The following is a 1,237-nucleotide window of genomic DNA, read 5'->3' on the forward strand; positions in this document are numbered from 1 at the left end:
AATTGAAATGCAAAGAGAAGCACTGGAAAGTGCAAATACAAACACCGCCGTTCTTACTACTATGAAGGGGGCTGCAGACGCAATGAAAGCTGCACATCAACATATGTAAGATTTTTGCATTTTTAGATTTTTATAACCATTAATAAGTTATTAATCTAATATTTGTCTACGAATAGTGCAATATAAACATATTAAAAATTAAAAAGATTTCTTTAAATAGGGAAATAAATATTGAAAATACTGGTTGTATGTATATAATTATTCATTTATTAAATAATTGTAATTATATTTTCGTTATATTTGTACTATACTATAGGGACGTGGATCAAGTACACGATATGATGGACGATATAGCAGAACAACAAGATGTGGCTAGAGAAATTTCAGATGCCATATCTAATCCAGTAGCGTTTGGCCAGGATGCCGATGAAGATGAATTAGAGAAAGAGCTAGAAGAACTTCAACAAGAGCAACTTGACAAAGAATTACTTGGTATCGATACAACGACAGATGAATTACCAGCGGTACCAACTTCAGTTCCCGTTGCACCAAGCAAAACTCGTACAAGTAACTATTATTCTCATAATACATTCTTTATATATTATAAAAATATATAATTATAAAAATAGCTTATCGATGCGTAAAATAATTTGTCAATGCATTGAACATATAAAGAAGCATTACTATGATTTATAATATTAATTTAAGATCTTACAACAATATAATGAAATTTTATTTATAGAAGCTAAACCTGAGGAAGACGACGACTTGAAAGAATTAGAGGCATGGGCATCGTAAAGTGATATTAGAAGAGATGTTACAATCAAAGATACAAGATGGTTTTAGATAAATGTAAATTGTATATTGTTATCACTATGCATAAATTACTATATCGTATCTTGTATTAAATAATCAAATTAATTTTTTTAATATGAGTCTGCAATATTAAGCTTTTTGAACAAAACTACTGATTAATAAGTTTGAGTAAAAATTATATTGTATTTTTATGCTGTGGTAAACATTACTAATAAGTGAACAGAATAAGCAAATATTGCTTACAGTTGATGGTAGAAAGAAAGATTAACGTTATTTTATATTTACAGTAAATATATTACTAACTAATAACCAGATAAAACTTAGGAGGCGATATTGAATACCATTTCATGTAATATATATATATGTATGTATATATACATATACTGTATGTATATTTACATATACACACACACACACACAC

General features: G+C 27.9%; 1 protein-coding gene across 1 annotated transcript; it reads left to right on the forward strand.

Moving 5' to 3' along the window:
* Positions 1-4: 4 nt before the first annotated feature.
* Positions 5-994, forward strand: LOC105460403 (charged multivesicular body protein 4b-like; the record flags this gene model as incomplete). The annotated part of the gene is made up of 3 exons (XM_011706846.1): positions 5-105; positions 317-567; positions 743-994. Coding segments are annotated over 3 exons (408 nt in total), but the record flags the coding sequence as incomplete, so codon positions are not given.
* Between the last annotated feature and the right edge of the window lie 243 nt (positions 995-1,237).

The sequence above is a fragment of the Wasmannia auropunctata genome, unplaced genomic scaffold (genome assembly GCF_000956235.1).
Source record: "Wasmannia auropunctata unplaced genomic scaffold, wasmannia.A_1.0 LD322727.1, whole genome shotgun sequence".
Taxonomy (NCBI): domain Eukaryota; kingdom Metazoa; phylum Arthropoda; class Insecta; order Hymenoptera; family Formicidae; genus Wasmannia; species Wasmannia auropunctata.